The sequence below is a fragment of the Dendrobates tinctorius genome, unplaced genomic scaffold (genome assembly GCF_039654945.1).
Source record: "Dendrobates tinctorius isolate UK_male_01 unplaced genomic scaffold, ASM3965494v1 ptg000177l, whole genome shotgun sequence".
In the NCBI taxonomy this organism is placed as follows: domain Eukaryota; kingdom Metazoa; phylum Chordata; class Amphibia; order Anura; family Dendrobatidae; genus Dendrobates; species Dendrobates tinctorius.
Genome location: NW_027361844.1, coordinates 21,474,140 through 21,492,521, shown reverse-complemented (window position 1 = coordinate 21,492,521; position 18,382 = coordinate 21,474,140). Strand labels below are relative to the sequence as shown.

The 18,382-nt window shown below is 45.3% G+C and overlaps 1 protein-coding gene across 15 annotated transcripts in view; it reads right to left on the bottom strand.

Annotated features, from left to right (window-relative positions):
• The window catches only part of MAP2 (microtubule associated protein 2), a 344,963-nt gene that overhangs the window by 127,635 nt on the left and 198,946 nt on the right, over positions 1–18,382 (bottom strand). For all 15 annotated transcript variants that reach the window (XM_073551582.1, XM_073551594.1, XM_073551580.1 and 12 more), the window contains one exon: positions 6,016–6,296. In XM_073551582.1, coding sequence (XP_073407683.1) covers positions 6,016–6,277 — 262 coding nt within the window. In that variant the 5' untranslated portion in view covers positions 6,278–6,296. The remainder of the gene's footprint in view (positions 1–6,015; positions 6,297–18,382) is intronic.

The following is an 18,382-nucleotide window of genomic DNA, read 5'->3' as shown; positions in this document are numbered from 1 at the left end:
ACTTACATCGGGTTTCGTGTTTCGGGACGACCCCAACTTTTCCCTATAATCGGACGATCTTGCTCGACCCGAAACGCGACCCTAAAAAACCAAAAGTCGCTCAACTCTACCCGGCACTGCTGTCAGCACACGGGAGCAGAGCATGCGGCTCCATTTATTTCTATGCAGCCGCACGCTCCGCTCCCGAGTGCCGGCGGCAGTGCCGGGTATTACCATGCGAGACTCGGCCGTATTTCTCGCATGTGTGATCCCGGCCTTAGGGTTCTATTAAGTTTGCACAATTAGGGTATGTTCACATGTGGCGTTTTTGCTGCGCATTTACTTAGCGTATTTTGCTCAGCATATTTGATGCTTAAAATGCGCAGCATATCACAGGACCAGCATAGTCAATGAGATGTCTGAAACCTTGTGCACACACTGCATTTCTTTTCCGCATGTATTTTGTGCCCTGGTGCTTTTTTGCCAAATAGCAGCATGCCAATTATTTCATCATTTTTTTTGTGACGCTTTTTACCCATTAAAATGAATGATTGAAAAACGCAAATAAAAAGGCTTCAAAAACGCATGTGAAAACACAACAAAAATGCCACGTATGAACATACTCTTATGCGCCTATTGTCGTTTTAGTAAGTGATTGTATAGATTGCTCTTTGGCAAACGTATAATTGAAAACACTTTTCTTAACAGATATTACAACCTAATTAACTGAATCCATAACCAACTAGGATTGTTTTAAAGACCATCACAACGGAGAAAATTCATCAAAACTAGTGGAAGATAAAAACTGATAAATCTAGCAATCAATATTTCCTAAAGGGCTGCAAATAATGATATCCGAAATGCCGCGGCTGACCTTTTGTCAAATAATCCCGTAGGGTAGCTTTGATATACCGTGTATTCCACCAAATTTTCACATAGATATGCCTAAGGCAATGTTCACATAGCATTTAAATTCTACATTTGGCGTATACAGGTAGAATGCTACTGCTGCTTATGCTTGATGAATATATAGGGTTTATTTTACCTGACATATGGTAATACAATAGCCATAACACTTTTTTCCATGAAAATGGTAGTGTTTATTGATGAAAGAGTAGAAAACTAATTCTTCAGTGTTTGAAAAAATATTATATACTAAAGGATGACAATGCTGACAAGAGTGCAGAACTGCCAGACCTTGGTCTGGACAGCTACCTGGATCAGCAAGGCAAATTGTTCACATGGAAGCCTATGGGCAATGTAGATATAACTAAGATTTTTTTATATTGTACGTGTAAGGAGATAGACCGGACCGCGGGTACCTGCATGCTGGGTCCGGAACTGGGAGGGCTGCATCCTCTGTTCCCGGGGGGAAGCCTGAGAGGGGCGGACCATCCCCTGAAGCCTGGAGGAAGCCCTAGGGAGATGGAGTTTCCTGCTCGCAGGAGGGGGCGGGGAGAGCCAGAAAAGAGCACGCAGCAGCAGGGGGATAAAAGGAAAAAGCGCACGAAGGACTGCAGTCTGGTGCCGGCGGAGAACAGTGCAGAGAGCAGCATGCAGAGCGGTGAGCAGAGCGCTCTGCATCCCCCACCTGAGAGGACTGACTTGGCGACGGGCTGTATGGAAGGAGCCCCCGGTTGTCTGCAGAACAGTGTTGTGTCAGCAGAGTCATCCAGAACAGAGCTGTGCCAGCAGAGCAGAGCAGTGCCAGCAGAAAGAGCTGTGTCAGCAGAGAAGAGCAGTGTCGGCAGTGAGAGCCATACAGAGCAGAGCCGTGCACCCAGAATGGAGCTGAGCCGGGTGTCGCAGCAGACCAAGAGAGAAGTGCTCTGTCCAGGAGTACCATCGCCATGCAGACCAACGTCGCCCGCCGCCAACAGCGGGGACCAGGGAAAGCGGGACATGCGGTGTGTGTCCAGTGACAGCCAGAGAGTAACAGGTGCTGTACACGACCTGACCGTGAGTACTGCACACGCGCGGCCTAAGAGAGACCACATAGGACTGACACTCATACCCTGACGTTGACAAAGAATAGTTGTCCTGACCGTTGTGACCTCACTACATCAGATAAGACAGTTAAGGAGCCACGTTGGGCTCGTACCAGTCTGTGGCCCATGCCTTTAATAGCCACAGCAGTATCCAAGAGGCAGTGGAAGGTACGGGAGACCGACCACTGTTACCAGAAGATGGGGTTTTGACATCTACCTGACCCCACTAGAGAGGACACCGCACAAGTCGTCGCGGCACAATTGAGTTCGCAGCAGGAGCTGCAGTTTAAGGACTGCCTTACATCTATGCTAACAAACTGCCGCCATCTGAACCATTGTTAAATCCTTTGCCTTTAATGTACCGTTTGTCTCCCCTGACTAACCCATGATCTCCCGACTGTTTAACTATTTACCTCCCTGCGTGGAGTATTCCCTTGTAAATACGGTAAACCTGTTAACCCTTGCTCTGCCTGTGTCCCGTCACTGCATTCCGCGTTCCTGCTCAAACTCTTACATTTGGCATAGTTGGCAGGATGCAGTCTACGGACGCAAAGGTGGCAGACCAAGTGGTTGGGGGTGTTCCAAGGGCCAGTATGCCGCTGGGGTCAATTTTGAGTAATCTCCCCAAGTTTACAGGGAGCAACGTTCTATTATGGAGCTGGACTGAGCGGGTCAGGAGAATGATGAGGATGTATCCCATGACTCCTGCGTTAGCTACGGAGGTTGCCCTGATGGCTCTAGAAGGAGAGGCCAGGGATTCCGTCATGCTACGACCTCCCCATGAGCGAGACACCTTTGACAAAGTACTGAAAATACTGGAAGAGACACATGGAGACCCCACGGACGTAGGAGAGTTACGCACGTGCTTATTTAGGCGTATTCAAAGAGAGGGGGAGACTGTGACACAGTACATGAACATGCTACAGGAGCTACACACTACAATTCTTAAGAAAGATGGCATAGTCATAGGACCCCCCGACATAGTGCTGCGAGACCAGTTCGTGGCGGACCTGAGAGATGTGTTGCTTGGGTGGGCGTTGCGTGAGCGCCTGCGAGCTAACCTGCGCATGACTTTTGCAGAAATTGGGGCAGAGGTGCGCATAGGCGAGCAGGAGCAGGGGAATGCAGCCTTGACAGGGATGGTCCGGTGTTGCAGAGTACCCACCCTGAACGAGGAAGAGCTGAAGTGGTCCGTGGTCCTGCGCATTGCGGCAGGGAAAAAGAAGAATTTGAGAAGAAGTCGAAGGCCTGAAAGAAACCCTTGCCGCTGTTCTGGAGTACAGCGTCCTACCACGAGGTAACTCGTTGGTAAAGATGGAAGAAGTCAGACGGGAGGTGCGGAGCACGAATGCCACTTTAGTAGCAGCTCCAGAGTTTAACCCCGTATCCCGGGGTGAAGACCAGAAGCCGAAGGGATACGCTACTCACAGAGGCCGATGATCCAGACTGAGGCACCCATCAGACAGACGCAGATGAGGGTGTTGGGTGTGTGGAAGAATGGGACACCTGTCCAGAAGATTCCCTACCCAAAACAGACGACGGGGAATGTTCGCTCTTCTCTCCGAAAGTCCTGTCAATTGGAGAGTCCTGTCAATTGGAGAGAACGTCGTACCTGGGGAAGTGGTACAGCGAAAAGAGAGGAGCCACACCCAGTCAGAGCCACGACAGCGGACACGGAGAAGAGATGGAGAAGCTGTCGACTGTCTACGGTGAGATGGCTGCGTTGGTCAGGCATGTGGAGGCAAGCCTGGTGGAGCACCAACTTGGATCCGAAGGTTCTGTCTGTGAGACTCAGCCTGAAGAAAAGAAAGAGCCAGATGTCCCTGAGACTCCCACTCCCACGGTTCCTGTTTGTGAGAAGGAAGAATCACTTGACTTTTCCTCTGAAGTGGACAGTTTGCCGTCCGTCAGCTCAGGGGACCCCGATCCAATGGAAGACCAGCAAGGTGCCCCTGAGATACTCCCGCTAGAAACAGTGGACTATGAAGAGGAAGAAGGTCCTGAGACATTACCTCCGACAGCTCCAGAATATGAAGAGGTGAGTCTGGTGACACTCCAAACTGGATCCAAGGGTGCTGTCCGTAAAGACCAACCCGAAAGGGAAGAAGTGTCTAATCAAATGATCCACCGAAGCCTGTCGTATCCCTGCCTGTTACAGGGACCCGTACAAAGGGAACAAGTACCAAGTGTTCCCAGTATGCCCACTTCCATGAATCACATTTGTGAGGAGGAAGAACCACTGGCTTCGCTCTCTGAAGTGGAAAGTTTGCGGCCCGACAGCCCCGGAGATTTTGATAGGTTGGAAGAGACGAAGCAGCCGGGTGAAGCAGAGAGTGTGACTGAAAAGCAATGTGAAGTGACGCCCGCAGGACCCAGCGAGGACGACAAAGGGTCTGGTCTACATGACCTTAATTCATCCGATCTCAGTCCTGATGGGAGTGCGCCTGTCAAAGAGAGGGGGTGCTTTGAAGAAGAATTGCCAGTACTTAGTCCACAGACTGAGGAGTCCGAGCAAGAAGTCTCTAAGGTTTCCGAAGAAGACAAGGAAAAGGACGAACCATCTGCTGGCAGCAAAGCTAAGAAAAGGAAAAAAGAAGAAGAAAGGTGTGAAAGTGACTGATGTTGCAGAGAAATTGGATAATACAGAAGATGTGAGGAAAGTGACTAGAGTCCCTACCACTTTACTCAAAAGTTGGAGTGACCTCTACAAGCCTTACTGGGAGAAGATGGTGCCAGAAAGGCAGGAGGAGTTGCGAAAATTGTGGGCAGCTGTAGGCCCTCAGGTGAGCATCCTGGAGTACGACGAATCCTCGCCCATGGAGATAGACGGAACAGCGGGTACCTGCATGCCAGGTCCGGAACTGGGAGGGCTGCATCCTCTGTTCACGGGAGACGGAGCATCCTGCTGACATGAGGGGGCGGGGAGAGCCAGAAAACTGCGCGCAGCAGCAGGGGGATAAAAGGAAAAAGCGCAGGAAGGACTGCAGTCTGGCACCGATGAGGAACAGCGCAGAGAGCAGCGTGCAGAGTGGTGAGCAGAGCGCTTGGCATCCCCCACCTAAGAGGACTGACTTGGCGACGGGCTGTATGGAAGGAGCCCCCATTGTCTGCAGAGCAGAGTTGTGTCAGCAGAGAGAGTTGTCCAGAATAGAGCCGTGCCAGCATAGCAGAGCTGTGCCAGCAGAGAGCCATGCCAGCAGTGCAGAGTTGTGCCAGCAGTGAGAGCCGTACGGAGCAGAGCTGTGCACCCAGAGCGGAGCCGAGCAGGGTGTTGCAGCAGACCAAGAGAGGAGTGCTCCGGCAGGGAGTACCAGTGTCAGGCAGACCAGCGTCGCCCGCCACCAACAGAGGGGACCAGGGAGAGTGGGACATGTGGTGTGTGTCCAGTGACAGCCAGAGAGTACCAGGTGTCGTACACAACCTGACCGTGAGTACCGCACACACGCTGCCTAAGAGAGGCCACATAGGACTGACACTCGCACCCTGACGTGGACACAGAATAGTTGTCCTGACCTTTGTGACTTCTCTACATCAGTTAAGACAGTTAAGGAGCCACGTTTGGCTCGTACTGGTCTGTGACCCGTGCCTTTAATAGCCACTGCAGTATATAGACAAGGGGCAGTGGTAGGTACCGGAGACCGACCACTGTTACCAGAAGACGGGGTCTTGTCATCTACCTGACCCCACTAGAGAGGACACAGCGTCAGCCGTTGCGACGCAATTGAGTTCGCAGTAGAAGCTGCAGTTTAAGGACTGCCTTATATCAAAGCTAACAAACTAACGTCATATGAACTGTTGTTATATACTTTGCCTTTAATGTACCGTTTGTCTCCCCTGACTAACTCTTTATCTCCCGACTGTTTAACTATTTACCTCCCTGCGTGGAGTATTCTCCTGTAAATAAACCTGTTAACCCTTGCTCTGCCTGCGTCCCATTCCTGCTGGTACTCTTACATATGTATCAAATGTTAATAAGCAATGCAATGTGAACAAAACCTAAAAGATACAACAATATAGAGAATTGTGACGCCTAAATACACATTCTTACCTGCAGTTTCCGAATCTCCGGATGGCATCTCTCCATTGATGCCATTCTCCTTGCTTGTTGGATGGGAGTCTTGAAGGGCCCTCTCCCCATACCCTCTTCCTTCTGTCCCTCTGAAGGGAATGCCATTGGAGCTGTGGACCATACCATCTCCTGCTCCCCCTTGCTCTTTCATATCTGTTGCGTGCGGAAGAGGTGAAGCCTCACTGAGCTGTCCTGGTGCCCAGTGGGATGATTTGGGCTCATCCTGCCTGTTATCCGTCATACTTCCTCCAGCCAGAAACCTGCAACCAAAATGCACACAGCTCAAAAAATGAAAAAGTTTATAGGTCTTAAAAAAAATAACAAAAAAAGTAATATTTTTGCTATTTCACAAAAGCCATAAAACATAAAAAACAACATACAGTAAATCTGTAATTGCGGTAAATGTATTAAGCTACAGAATAAAGTGCAAGGTTGTTTTTCCCCACACAGTGGATACAAGAAAAATATAAAACATAAAAAAGTAATAAAAAAATTTGGTATCACTGTAATTTTGTTGAACTCTAGAAGCTCATTTTTACTTAACCTTGAGCACTAGAAAATGTAAACTAGAGCAACAATGCTGAAACTAGATTTTTCTTCCAAATACAGACTTTTTTCTTGCTTTTCAGTACATTATAGAGTAAAGTGAATGGTGACATTCTAAACTACCGGTATACTCTCCAAAAAGCAAGCCCCCCCCACCACTGCTAAGAATGGTTCTTGGAAAATGAGGAAAAATGAAAGTGTAAAATTAAAATTGGTCAGAGCAAGAAGGATTGAATCAGTAGGTTCTGGATTTAGCACATACTCTGCATAATAAAATGTTTATTTGAATGGTTATATAATCTTTGAGGTTTTGGGTTCTTTTTTGTATTTTTTATTAAAGGTTGACACCAATTTACACATTTATTAGACATGGACCAACAATACTTCAATATATCATATGAATTTCTGAACGAAGCACGTGGGGAATACCTAGGGAAAACACTGTACCTGCATAAAACTACTGTGAAAACCAGTAAAACCCTCTTTACCTTAAATCTGTGGACTCTTGTTTGGCAAACAGAAGCTCAACTGTGGTCTTCAACAGACCATCATTGTTCCAGTTATATTCACATAAATCTTTCCATTTGCTTCTTACAAAGTTTTAACAAATGCTCCTTATCTTGCCTGAAAAGCTAGTTGCAATGAGAAAAGATGTCCTGGACTAGTGAAAGGGTCGCATTGTGCGACAAGAAAGGAAAAGGCCAGACACCACTACTCCATCTAAAGTCAATGATTGTTGGTTAAACTGATTCCTTTAATCTTTTCTGGACATAGCCCTCCATTTAGTGAGTTAATAAAATATTAATTTCCTCTTTTTACACAATGCTTAACATACATACAGACCATTAAATTGTACAAAAAAAGCAATTTATACCACAGGAAAGAATGCAATTAAAGTATGGTAAGGAAGGCTCTAGCTAAAAAATATACTGTATAAGGGATGAATAGAGCCTAACCTTCTCATTGACATGGAGAGTATTTGGAAAATTATTTCAGCAAACAAGTTATTCTCTGTAAGATAAAAATATAATATATCATTTATAAGTAAATAACATGTAATAATATAATACTGCATAGAATTTTCTAATTTGCTTTCTGTAAAGAATCTATCAGCAAGACTTCACCCCCTGTATGGAGATTGAAATACTGCCCATGTTTCCACTGGAAGAAACTAGTATATTGTTATAATGTGCAATGTGAATAGTGATATGGTTTGTGATGTTTATATGTGTAGTGATCTGTGTTGTCGGTGACAAGACTGTACTCTGCCCAGCAACAGGAAGTTGACAGGGACAGTTAGAGTTAATGGTTGGGACTAGCCCTGAGTGGGAGGGACTATGCTGAAGCGACAAGAGACAGGTCCTGTCAAAATGTCAGATAAGGACTAAAGTGCAGACAACAGACCTAAGGTCTGGTGTGAGCAGTGCAACATTTTTTGGATGTCCCTAGAAGTAAGAGGAGACAGGGAAAGAGAGTGAGTGTGTGATCCGGAGCAAAAAAAAATTAAGATTAACTGAGAGACAATGATTTATCGCAGATGGGTCCTGAGAGAGGACGCCTAGCAGTAAGGTCCAGAGATTATAACTCCTAAAGGTAAAGGGCCTAGACAAGACTGAGTACGTGTGACGAAGAGAGTTTCCGTGGTGGGAGTTTGAGAACGTCAGAGAGGAAAAACTGAATATCGGCCATACTGGTACCATAGTTCCCCATTGGGAAAAGAAGACATGGAACCGCGGTTTGAGTTAGGCCAGGTTCACATAGTGTTAATGCAGTGCGTTCAACGCATAGCGTTGATGGACTGCATTAATGCTACTCTCATAACGCGATCACGCTATGTGTTCCCGCTAGTGCAGAAGCTTCATCTGTGCTAGAGGTAATGGAGCCTCGGACGCTGCAGCCCGCCTCTGAGGGTCCGTCACAGAATGACGGTACATCGCTAATGCTGATTATGGCATGCGTTAGCGATGCGCTTGTCTATAGCAGTGTATGGGTGCATTAACGCATCCGTTACATTGCGTTAATGCCGCTATGTAACGGATGCGTTAAATGCACACCATTAACGCTATGTGAACCCAGCCTAAGGGACTATTGCTAACTGACCTGTAGTGTCGAGCTGGATTTTCGTGAAATAATGAGGAACTAGCTGAAGAGCCCGGCGCTGCCCAGGCATAGCAACTAACTACGGTTGGTTAAAATAAATTATAATGATTATATTTATGTATATAAAGCTGAGTGTAGAGCCCCGCCCACTCCGCATAGCCACATTCACTATAATATCCCACATCATCCCTGTAATGTACTGTAGATATGTTTCTGGAACATTCTAGAAAATCCCTCTGTCATGTAGCTGTAACCCCCCCTCTCTTCCCCCGCAACACACACCAGCGTCTTCCTGCATGCAGCTCTGTGAAACCTGAAGCCTCAGTGTAGAATTCTTCTCCTCCCCCCTCCCTACACAGCTAAAGTAAGTCCTTTGTCCTCTGGGACATGTGTCTAAAATAAAACTGTGAGAGATATTAAAATAGGCTAGCATGGGCTCCGATCGCGACAGAAAAACGAAACAAACATTTCTGTGATCTGCGCGGACCCGGCTTCCCAACGGTGGCTCTTGCAAAATCCTAATCTCTCCAGAAACTGAGATATGGATTGCTCCCAAATGGAGGGTCTTAATTATGGCATGCTTGGTGCCTTCAGATTCTATTCGGTAAATCACAAACAATGATGCCCTATGTGTGTTGGTACAGGCTTTTCTCGTTTAGATATAGTTATTCTAAGTTTTGTAGCCAAATCATAACTTGGAGAGAGGGAGGTTGGACCTCTCCAGACCGCCCATTTCGTGAGGTCACAGACCCTAGGCTGTAGGTATTCCCTACCAAATATCAGGCAGGTCAGCTGGAGTCCTCCTGCCAGAGAGATGTGCCAATGAGTGGGGACGTTTGGTTAAGCGCCCCTCCCCGAGCCACATGGTCTGCCTAATACCAACTACGCACATGTGAGTGTTACTTTCTGTTCTTTCATCCACTTTGTTTTATATTTGTATTTGTACATATGTAATGTCTCAACTTTATAGCAACTTTTATCTGTATAATCACTGCTCTTTTGGGAATAAATGATAAAAATCTATTAGTTTGCCTCCATGCTCTAAGAAACGAACTATGCGCCTTTTCTAGATAATCGCTACTAATTTGAGGGGTTTGCCGCGGACCCTCTTAATTAACTCTTTGATTAAGTAAAGCGTGGCTGGTGGCAGCGTGGTGTGCGTGGCTGGCTAGGCTAGCTGGCAGTACAGACGGGTCTTACATGCTGAATGAGGGGCTGCGGCCACAGCACTGATAATTCCCTTACTGCAGTAGTCTAATTGCCCATGCACAGCAAGCAGCCCATCCGGCGACTAATTACCCTAGGTGTAGTTCCCTGACTGATCTGAGGGTAAGGGGGGGGCACCGGAGAGCTGCGAGTTCCAAAGTGGAACTGAGAAAGTGGGATATACATAAATCCCCGCAGTTCTTGGAAGGTTGTTAGCAGTGGTGGGGCATCCAAAATACCCCCCTGCTGTAAATTGTCAGAGCAAGATTAGCTTGCTGTATTTTTGTCACGTGGTGCTGGGATAACTAAGATAAGCCCCCACTGTGCCCGTGATAGCCGTGTGCCGGCAGTGCATCGCGTCCCTCCGTCCGCTGACAAACCCGTGTCGGTGGTGGTATCGTCACATATTGGTGGCACAGAGTCCGCTGTCCGTCACAATTTGGTGGCAGCGGTCTGCCCGTTCGTCACAATCCCGTCAGCCAGAGCCACCGGACTACTGCCTCTAATATCCCACATCGTCCCATCAGCCAGAGCAACCGGACTACTACTCATAATATCCCACATCGTCCCGTCAGCCAGAGCCACCGGACTACTACTCCTAATATCCCACATCGTTCCATCAGCCAGAGCCACTGGACTACTACCCCTAATATCCCACGTCATCTTTATTTCAGCCAGAGCCACCGGACAACTACCACTAATATTCCACATCATCCCGGCAGCCAGAGCCACCGGACTACTACCCCTAATATCCCATATCATCCCATCAGCCTGGGGTCACAACCAGAGCGCTAAGTGGAACGGTCCTAACATCCATACCGGGGATCCCTTTAAGAGAGGCCTGGTGTCAGAACCAGAGCGCTGAGTGGATTTGCTCTGACTTCCATACCAATGATCCCTTTAATAGAAGCCTGGGGTGAGAATCAGAGCGCTGAGGGATTTACCATAACTTCCATACCGGAGATCCCCTTAAGAGAGGCCTGGGGTCAGTACCAAAGCGCAGAGTGGAATTGCCCTCACTTCCATACCGGGGATCCCTTTAAGAGGCCTTGGGTCAGAACCAGAGCACTGAGTGGATTTGCCCTAACTTCCATACCAGGGATCCCTTTAAGAGAGCCTGGGATCAGAACCAGTGCGCTGAGTGGATTTGCCCTGACCTGACTTGCATACCAATGATCCATTTAATAGAACCCTGGGGTCAGAATCAGAGCGCTGAGGGATTTGTCCGAACTTCCATACAGGAGATCTCTATAAGAGAGCCTGGGGTCAGTACCAGAGCATTTGAAGGCAATTGCCCTGACTTCCATACCGGGGATCCATTTAAGAGAGCCTGGGGTCAGAACCAGAACGCTGAGTGGAATTGCCCTAACTTCCATACCGGGGATCCGTTTAAGAGAGGCCTGGCGTCAGAACCAGAGTGCTTAGTGGAACGGTCCTAACTTCCATACCGGGGATCCCTTTAAGAGAGTCCTGGCGTCAGAACCAGAGCGCTGAGTGGATTTGCCCTGACTTCCATACCAATGATCCCTTTAATAGAAGCCTGGGGTGAGAATCAGAGCGCTGAGAGATTTACCATAACTTCCATACCGTAGATCCCTTTAAGAGAGGCCTGGGGTCAGTACCAAAGTGCAAAGTAGATTTGCCCTCACTTCCATACCGGGGATCCCTTTAATAGAGACTGGGATCAGAACCAGAGCGCTGAGTGGATTTGCCCTGAATGCATACCAATTATCTCTTCAAGAGAACCCTGGGGTCAGAATCAGAGCACTGAGGGATTTGCCCTAACTTCCATACAGGAAATCCCTTTAAGAGAGCCTGGGGTCAGTACCAGAGCATTTGAAGGCAATTGCCCTGACTTCCATACCGGAGATCCCTTTAAGAAAAGCCTGGGGTTAGTACCAAAGCGCAGAGTGGATTTGCCCTAAATTCTATACCAATGATCCCTTTAAGAGAAACTGGGGTCAGAACCACAGAGCTGAGTGGAACGGTCCTAACTTCCATACCGGAGATCCTTTAAGAGAGGCCTGGGGTCAAAACCAAAGCGCTGGATGGATTTGCTCTGACTTCCATACCAATGATCCCTTTAAGAGGGAAGATGTGCCTATATGATGGAGGATGTGTGATGTGTATATAGGCACAGGAGGGGGGGATTCATTTCTGTCATGTGCTCTGTGCTCCTTTTTGGGGGGCAGACAATGGCTGGGAGCTTATGTTCCAGGGATGCTAGATTTCTCACACCATGTCAGTGACTGCTGAGGTGTTGTCAAGTAGGAAAACTTGCTCATAGCAACCAATCACAGCTCAGCTTCTTTTAACCAGGTCTGGTGAAATGAGAGATGCTTAGTGATTGGTTGCAAGGAAAACTGTTGTTCATAGCAACCAATCATAGCTCAGCTTCTTTTGAACAGCTCTGTTGAAATGAAAGATGCTTCGTGATTGGTTGGTGATACACACTGTAAGGTAGCGCTTGTCATTAAAGTAGGGGATACTCGCTTTGCAGCCAAATAATCAGATCCGGCACAGGTTTTCCATAAAACAATACAGTCCATGCGGTTTATTCAGGCATCATAAACCCACAGCAATAGAACGTTCATATCAAACAGCATAGCGTCCATGACAGAGCTCCACTCTAGTAGTCACACAGGTTATGCAATGTCCAATCCAATACGCAGGCTCTCTAGCCTTACAGTTATCTCACCCCGTCATGGTTACTTTGTGGCTGCTTCATACTCCAGACGTTCATTCCCCCTCCTGGGAACTGTCAGACACGTGCAGCCATTATGCACACAGGCACTTCAGGAAGGCAGACATCTTCCAGCGAGACCTTCCAAACGGACCAACCGGGTCCAAGCATTCACTCATGTGACCTGCCCTGGCCACCTTATATGGTCCGTAGCCACGCCCACCGGATCACATGGCTATGACTTCATCACAGGTCCTACAAGCACACTCACATAGTCTTTACTATAGGTGTTTTTAAACACACACCCCTGGGTGAATTTGTAGGTTGCTGTTTCTGCCAGTCTCACCAGCTACCTGGAAAGCTCTCCCTGACACAGTGTAGCAAAAGCTCAGCAGTACCTCTGATGATCAACACACATATTCAAGCTTCCATCCCAAGGCCACCTACCTTGGGATACATAATGATTATTCAGCATCCTGCCACTCATCCTCCTGGGACACCCACACAGTGCCTCCAGCGTACACAGTGGTCACTACACCACAACACACACACATTCAGTTTTATATATAGAGATGGTGAACAAGTAAAGAGAGAGAAAAGGAAAGGGACTGCATTTGTGTAAGGAATATGTTACACATTATGAAGGAAACGTTTCAGAACATATGTCCCTGCTATGTACTGTATATAACCCTCCCCCAAGTTAATGTTCAGTAAGAAGGTTATTTTAAACTGGTGGTCACCATCTTTGAATTGTCAAACATCTGGCCCTGGCCAACCAGCAACATCGGTTACACACCCTGCTTTGACCCACCACCTTCATGTAATGTTCCGGGGTGGTGCAAGAGATGCCCCGCACCATATTACACTCCGCAAAACTATTTTTATGCATGTGTAGCTCTTTCATAGACATGTCCAGCTTTACAAGGCTAGTCTGTTCCACCATCACCGAGAAATCATTTAAATTGATATGCAAATGAGGCTCAAGAGCTGTGGTAGATCTCAAGCCTCTGTCATTCCAGCTCTATTTTTATTCCTTGCCCAGCACCGCCTCCTCCTACTTGACTGACAGCCTCTGTGCTATGTGACTTAAGGCAAAGGAGCCATCAGTTAAGCAAGAAGAGGTGGCACTGGGCAGGGAATAGAGCTGGAGTAACAGAGGCTTCAGATATCCATTTAAATATCAATACAGATGAACTGACTTGTCATGTATAGGTATTGCTGGGGCTGTTTATGAAAGCGCTTCAAGCACATATTAATAGTTTGGAGTATGAAATCCTGCTCACAGATTCCATTTAATCACTCACATAATATCTCCTTTCAGTCATCACTGTTCATTTCCGAAGGATAAAATCTGTCCTGGACATGTAAAGATCACATTGGTGCTCAGGTTGTTAAAAGAGAGAGAACTGAAAATTGGATTGGCGCTGTAACAAGCCAAGGACCTGCATGATCATCATGACCAGGATTTTTATTCCTTGGACATAACTAATATGCTGCCCAGAATTTTGTCACGTGCTGCAGCAGATGACCGCTGCAGCCAATCACTGATGTCAACATTTATGCAGAGGCAGACAGCATAAAATTACTGACGTCAGTGAATGGCCACCTGGCCACATATTGTAGAAGAGATTTCACCACTTGAGTCATGACAACAAAAAAAACTTTAGGCAGCAGCAGGGAGGCAAAGCTCACAGGTGTTCACCAGATAAGTAAAAACTATTTGTTATTTTCAGCATTCTTTACCCATGAAGCTTTTTAAATCTCATGACAGCAGTTCAACAAATTAAGAAATCAAAAGACTTCTTTGATTGAAAAAAACAACAGTGACATAAGTACAGTACATCAGATTAGAGAAAAGATGACAGTACATTTAAAAAGCTTAGGGACAGATTACTCACGACTGTGTGGGTTTACAAATTTTATATACAGTCAGACACAAATTCGGCAAGTTCTGTATACGGTAATCACATTTAACGTCTTTGTCATTTCAACAAACTTTGCATAACTCAATAGTACAGGCAAATATAGAAAGCTTTGCATTGTATCTTATCAGAGAAATTTGTCTCTTATTCCACTTATTAGCAACTGTTTCCTCTCACCCTTGCCTCATTAACTCATCATTCCTTCTTTTGGAAAAAATGCAAAAATCTATTCTGCTTAACATAGGACAGACTGCCAGCTCACTGAGGGATCCTACTGACTACTTACATCTACAGTGGGTACGGAAAGTATTCAGACCCCTTTAAATTTTACACTCTTTGTTTCATTGCAGCCATACGGTAAATTCAAAAAAGTTCATTTTTTTCTCATTAATGTACACTCTACACCCCATCTTTACTGAAAAAAAACTGAAATGTAGAAATTTTTGCAAATTTATTAAAAAATAAAAACTAAAATATCACATGGTCATAAGTATTCAGACACTTTGCTCAGACACTCATATTTAAGTCACCTGCTACCAATTTCCTTGTGATCCTCCTTCAGATGGTTCAACTCCTTCATTGGAGTCCAGCTGTGTTTAAGTAAACTGATAGGACTTGATTTGTAAAGGCACACACCTGTCTATTCAAGACCTCACAGCTCACAGTGCATGTCAGACCAAATGAGAATCATGAGGTCAAAGGAACTGGCTACGGAGCACAGAGACAATTGTGGCAAGGTACAGATCTGGCCAAGGTTACAAAAGAATTTCTGCAGTACTCAAGGTTCCTAAGAGCACAGTGGCGTCCATAATCCTTAAATGGAAGAAGTTTGGGACCACCAAAAGTCTTCCTAGACCTGGCCATCCAGCCAAACTGAGTAATCATGGGAGAAGAGCCTTGGTGAGAGAGGTAAAGAAGAACCCTAACATCACTGTGGCTGAGCTCTACAGATGCAATAGGGAGATGGGAGAAAGTTCCACAAAGTCAACTATCACTGCAGCCCTCCACCATTTGAGCCTTTATGGCACAGTGGCCTGACGGAAGCCTCTCCTCAGTGCAAGACATATGAAAGCCCGCATAGAGTTTGCTAAAAAAACACATGAATGATTCCCAGACTATGAGAAATAAGATTCTCTGGTCTGATGAGACGAAGATAGACCTTTTTGGTGATAATTCTAAGCGATATGTGTGGAGAAAACCAGGCACTGCTCATCACCTGCCCAATACAATCCCAACAGTGAAACATGGTGGTGGCAGCATCAAGCTATTGGGGAGTTTTTCAGCTGCAGGGACATGACGACTGGTGGCCATTGAAGGAAACATGAATACGGCCAAGTACAGAGATATCCTGGATGAAAACCTCTTCCAGAGTGCTCTGGACCTCAGACTTGGCCAAAGGTTCACCTTCCAACAAGACAATGACCCTAAGCACACAGCTAAAATAGCAAAGGAGTGGCTTCAGAACAACTCTGTGACCATTCTTGACTGGCCCAGCCAGAGCCCTGACCTAAACCCAATTGAGCATATCTGGAGAGACCTGAAAATGGCTGTCCACTAACATTCACCATCCAACCTGACAGAACTGGAGAGGATCTGCAAGGAAGAATGGCAGAGGATCCCCAAATCCAGGTGTGAGAAACTTGTTGCATCATTCCCAAGAAGACTCATGGCTGTACTAGCTAAAAAGGATGCTTCTACTCAATACTGAGCAAAGGGTCTGAATATTTATGACCATGTGATATTTCAGTTTTTCTTTTTTTTATAAATTGGCAAAAATTTCTACATTTCTGTTTTTTTTTCCAGTGCTGAGTGTACATTAATGAGAAAAAAATGAACGTTTTTGAATTTACCAAATGGCTGCAATGAAACAAAGAGTGAAAAATTTAAAGGGGTCTGAATACTTTCTGTACCCACTGTATAGGAAGTGAACAGCGAAGGAGAAGCAGAGTAAGACAGAGGTGCTGAGGCTTTCTAGTAAGTGTTGATATCAACTGAGATGGATTCACATCTACACAGCTCAGCACATTAGCATGATATCCTCCACTGTTACTGATGACTGTCAACATGTATTACATAGAAATTAAAGAGCAGGAACCCTTGATGTTTATGAGTGCATATCCAGCTAATATCCACTCAGAAGAAAACTGAAAATCAGACTTACACCCTTGTGTATGCTTACAACGGCGTGCGCCTTGTCAAAAATGTTACTCTAGTTAGGGACTGGAGTACATATTTGGCATAAGTTATGCCACGCCAGTTGGAATAACTTTTGAAAAGTTTGTCAGGCAGGCACTGCCACAGTCCATCCTACCCGAACTCTTCCCACTGTGGTGGATCTGAGTCAGACTAGTGTGAAAATACCAAAAGCCTTTAAATGTTTGCACAACTTTGAGATGTGCTAAAATTTGTCACTTTTCTAAGTTTTTTACACCAGATTTCTGATGAAAAAACTTTGAGTTGTGGCCATAAATTGCTTTATCAGAAAAGTCACATGAAATGGTAAATATGATTTAAGGGAAAAACAGTCTCAAAATTAAGCCAAAAACAAAACATTATTACATATGTGATTCATATCTGTGATTTTTGTGTCTTTTTTATGTATTTTTAAGTCCTGATAACTTTACACAATATAAAACATACACATTCAGTATTTGGTCAGTATTTTGCCTCAATATTTGTAATCCAAAACCAGGAGTGGAACAATCAGAAAAAGTATAATAGAAACATGTCACCACTTCTGTATTTTTCACCCACTGCTGGTTTTGGCTTACTAATATTAATGTAAAATACTGACCAAATACTGATAGTGTGAATGTGGCCTTTGGCCAAATTTCACACAACCGTGTTTAAACATGAATGTGAAAAAAATGGCATTGTTATCATCAGTGTTTGGTCTGTTTTTACCATCAGTGATTGGTCTGTTTTTACCATCAGTGTTTGGTCTGTTTTTACCATCAGTGTTTAGTCTGCTTTTACCATCAGTGTGTCATCAGTGTTTTGTCTGTTTTTACCATCAGTGTGTCATCATTGTTTGGTCAGTTTTTCCATCAGTGTGTCATCATTGTTTGGTCTGTTTTTACCATCAGTGTTTGGGTCTGTTTTTACCATCAGTGTGTCATTAGTGTTTAGTCTGTTTTTACCATCAGTGTGTCATCTTTGTTTGGTCTGTTTTTACCATCAGTGCTTCATCAGTGTTTAGTCTGTTTATACCATCAGTGTGTCATCATTGTTTGGTCTGTTTTTACCATCAGTGTGTCATCATTGTTTGGTCTGTTTTTACCATCAGTGTGTCATCATTGTTTGGTCTGTTTTTACCATCAGTGTGTCATCAGTGTTTTGTCTGTTTTTACCATCAGTGTGTCATCAGTGTTTGGTCTGTTTTTACCATCAGTGTGTCATCATTGTTTGGTCTGTTTTTACCATCAGTGTGTCATCATTGTTTGGTCAGTTTTTACCATCAGTGTGTCATCAGTGTTTAGTCTGTTTTTACCATCAGTGTGTCATCATTGTTTGGTCTGTTTTTACCATCAGTGCTTCATCAGTGTTTAGTCTGTTTATACCATAAGTGTGTCATCATTGTTTGGTCTGTTTTTACCATCAGTGTGTCATCAGTGTTTGGTCTGTTTTTACCATCAGTGTTTAGTCTGTTTTTCACCCACTCCTGGTTTTGGCTTACTAATATTAGTGTAAAATACTGACCAAATACTGATAGTGTGAATGTGGCCTTTGGCCACATTTCACACAACCGTGTTTAAACATGAATGTGAAAAAAATGGCATTGTTATCATCAGTGTTTGGTCTGTTTTTACCATCAGTGTTTAGTCTGTTTTTCACCCACTCCTGGTTTTGGCTTACTAATATTAGTGTAAAATACTGACCAAATACTGAT